Source organism: Cebus imitator, unplaced genomic scaffold (genome assembly GCF_001604975.1).
Source record: "Cebus imitator isolate Cc_AM_T3 unplaced genomic scaffold, Cebus_imitator-1.0 Scaffold124, whole genome shotgun sequence".
Taxonomy (NCBI): Eukaryota; Metazoa; Chordata; class Mammalia; order Primates; family Cebidae; genus Cebus; species Cebus imitator.
In genome coordinates, this window is record NW_016107439.1 from 1,467,963 (window position 1) to 1,471,812 (window position 3,850).

General features: G+C 39.2%; 1 protein-coding gene across 1 annotated transcript; it reads right to left on the reverse strand.

The window, feature by feature from the left end:
* Positions 1 to 6: 6 nt before the first annotated feature.
* Positions 7 to 324, reverse strand: LOC108312363 (60S ribosomal protein L37-like). The gene has a single exon (XM_037742587.1). The coding sequence runs from the start codon at positions 299 to 301 to the stop codon at positions 8 to 10; it is 294 nt and encodes a 97-aa protein (XP_037598515.1). The 5' UTR covers positions 302 to 324; the 3' UTR covers position 7.
* Between the last annotated feature and the right edge of the window lie 3,526 nt (positions 325 to 3,850).

The following is a 3,850-nucleotide window of genomic DNA, read 5'->3' on the forward strand; positions in this document are numbered from 1 at the left end:
GAAATCCTTAAGATGAACTGGATGCCGCAACAGCTGCCCTCTTGGGTTTAGGTGTTGTTCCTTCACGGAATCCATGCCTGAATCTGCGGTATACAGTTTTCAGGTGCCTCATTCGACCAGTCCCGGTGGTATTTCGTCTTTTAGCCTTGGCACTCCAGTTATACTTTCTCTTGCGCTTGGCGGGGTAGCCACATTTGCCGCAGGTCGACTTCTGAAGGTGGTAGGCCTTAGAGCCACAGCGGCGGCACAACGTGTGCGTCTGATTACGACGCTTCCCAAACGATGACGTTCCCTTCGTCATATTGCTTCTGCGACCGGGACCAGAAAGCCATTCACCCAAATTTTAAAGGGAAGTATTTGACATCAGCTAAACAAGTGTAGTGTTCGTTTAAGTGTCCGACACGATTCAGCTGCTGGTTACAGTTTGTTATCATGGCACAATCTTCAGATCTGCAACATAAGAATAGTTACCGTTTATTGCATGTTTATCATGTACTGGGAAGAATCCTAACTAAATATTGACTATTTGCTTATTTACTCATAATTCATTTAATATCGTCTCCCTCATGGTGTTTTTATAATGATTAAGTCACAACATGCACATGATCACCTGAGTATAGAATTTGGCACTGGGAAGCACTGAGGAAATTAGCTATTACTCACTCTCACAACATTCTTGTTGGGGGACACTTTTCCCCCTGTTATATTATTTGTAATTCACTTTAAAACACTGCAGTGTAGTATGTGCTAACATTTATCATTCTGTCCTAAGAGCTGGTAGTTAACACTTGCAGTTTCTTAAATAAAAATATACAATCTATGGAGTTCGTTCACATTTTAAAGACTCTAATCCATAACTCATATCCATAATTCAAATCCATAACTATTTTTATTTCTGATCAATACCAGAAGTTTTCTAATTAGCATTATGGATGTAGAAATGACACTTCATTGAAGAAATGAATAGTGTTCAAGAAGGAGTGAATTGACTGGAAATATTAAATAGGCACCCCTGACCTAGAATATATAGGAAATAAGAACCTGCCTAGCCCAGTAGCCTGCACCCTTCAATAGTAATCTATGCTTAGGCTTCCAGTTACCTCTGGGTGTAAGACATTTAATGGAGGATTATGTTACCTGACCAACTAGGTTAGCGGAATCTGCTGCCAGACTATTGCTGCACCAAGCTGAAGGAAAACTGTCATGCAAGGTACTGTCAAGGTGCCTAAAAGGGCAGAGAGTTGGCAATTCACTGAGCTCACATAAAATAAGATGGAATGATTATTTGGTGAGTGCTTGTGTATATGGCAGAACCCGGTCATTTTAACATACTTCCTATGTCCAGGATGCCGTGGGAGAGACCTTCTATCTACCCATTAGAACTTAGTAATTGTTCATGATAATTTCTACTTTACCAGTAAAAAAACTGAGTCTGGAAGAGATTCAGAGTTTTGCCCAGAGTCAGCCTGCTGGTTAATTAGCTCAGTGGCTTCATGTCAAAGCTTGTGCTTCTAACCAACGTTTTCCACTGCCTCTCAGAAAGAATATTTGTTGAGTAACTGCCATGTGATGATAAAATTATATCATAGATTGTTCTGGCAGTTCCTGTAAGCTTTGGGTGCTTCTAGTCTGGCTTCTGGATTATGATAAGGCAAGCATACGGCTGTTAGATATTGTTAATGATTCAGACTTCAAACAAAGCTTCCTGCGGATCCTCTTTCCAGCTTCCGAATCAGGTCAACTGAAAAGTGTCCAGAGATATCAATGAGGACATTAAAAACACTGCAGCATTTGCAGTACTGTGGGCCAAAACAAAAAAATATATAACTTGAATATTAAGGTTGATATTAAATATCTGTCATTCATAATTTCAGGTATCATTTATCTTCAATATTATTCTCATGGATGACCTTGTAACAAGTACATATTATACATTTGAAATTGTAAAATAAATATATATTAATACAACATAACTCTAATAGTTTATAAACTGGTGTGTAGTATAAGACATCTGTTTCCAAAACAGTTCAAAATCGTTTTGGGAGGTGGTATAATAGCATAGGCTCTGGATCAAAACTTCAACGTTGATCATTTCAGTTGTGTAAGATTTGGAAACTTACTTAACCTCTCTGAGCTTCTGTTTAGTGATGTGTGAAAAAAATAATACTATAAAATTGGGGAGATTCCTGTGAGGATTAAATGAACTGAAATATGTGAAGCATCTAGTGTAATGCTGACACATGGCTTCAATAAGTAGAAACCATGATATGGTTTATTAACATTCCCATTATTAACTCCATGTTCCCTCTAAGGCAAGAATGTCCTCTCCACCCATGTTGGCCTGTAATCACTGGTTTCCTCAACGCTTCCAGTAACAGAGAAGTCACTATTTCCTATTCCATTGAGTCCATATCCACCCCTGGGAAAATCCTTACCAGCTGATTCTGGTTCTGCCTCCTGAACTGGAAGTTTACCTCTTACATCCATAAAGCAGCCCTTCAGCTATTTAAAGTGACATCTTCACATGAGATGGAAGGGCCAGCCAAAGAGAACAACTTGACTTTGGCTTCCCCTGTCTGATTACATAAAGCAAGTTACATAGAATTTGCCTAGGGCATAAACCAGCTTCCTACCCAGCTACTGAGTGATTATACATCAATAAGCTAGGCTCTTAACATATGTTAAGTCAGTCTGGGAGTGGCTTTGTGCAATTTGCAAAGAGAGTAGAAAGCTGTCTCTGAGCTGGTTGTTACTTTCCAAATATACCAAACTACATTTAGCTAACCTGAAGTTTTGATGTTTTTCTATTTTGAAAGGTGGTAAAGGAATTCTAAGAATATTTTTCTTCCCTCGAGGCTCAAAAATCAAATTCTATTTGGAATGAAAAAGATAATGTAACCTTTAGAAATTTTGATTGTTCCCGAATGGCACCCACGCATAAATTTGCCTTAACTGTCACTGAGCGCCTTAAATTGCTATGGGGATTATCAATGAACACGTTTGACTCCCCAAACATTAGATCCTTGCTTTCGAAGAATAAAGAGATAAAGAAGTGTTGGGGACATAGAATACCTAATATGCCAATAATTCTTATTTTTAGAAGGAAACGTAGCAGAATAGAGTGGTTTAGAGTGTGGCTCCAAAACTCAACAGGCTGCAATCTTGGTCCTGACCATTTATCAGCCGTGTGACCTTGGATGTGTTATTTCACTTTTCTGGGCTTTCCCTTCCTTGTCTGTAAAATCACGATAATAATGGTGTGGAGTTGATACAAAGTTTAAATGAGTATACAACTCCTTAAACAAGGCTGAGCATGTCATACATGCTTTCTAGGCATTTTCTCTTCTTATTTTTACTCCAGAAAGGTTGTGAGAATTGAATGAGTCTAAGTGGTTATCTACAGTACCTTAGAATGAGCCTATGTGTATGTGTAAGTTAACTTTTCCTGTAGTGAGCAGAGGGAGTGAGGGGAGGGAGTGAGAGAAGGGAGGTGGCTATTGGTTATTTGGTATTTAAAAACCTAATCAGGAATCTACCCCTCCCAGAGGTGACCGTTTAAGCATTTCAAATATCCATTAACAGCATACACACCAGAAGGTTTGTTAGCTGGCATAGGGGATAAAACACATTTTTTTTTTCCATTGGTGACATTAGTATTGCTCAAGATATGCCGTTGACTACAAAGTTTCAGCAGGCCCTACAGCCCTTGCTGGAAGGGTTGAGAATCTGATACCTTCAGAGCTGCATCTCCATCCTGAACTGTTTGGTCTTGTGTTCACCTCTTAGTTCAGAGAGGGCTCTGTTTCTCTGACATATTGGGAGCGTTGGCTGATCCACCTTTCAGAATGTC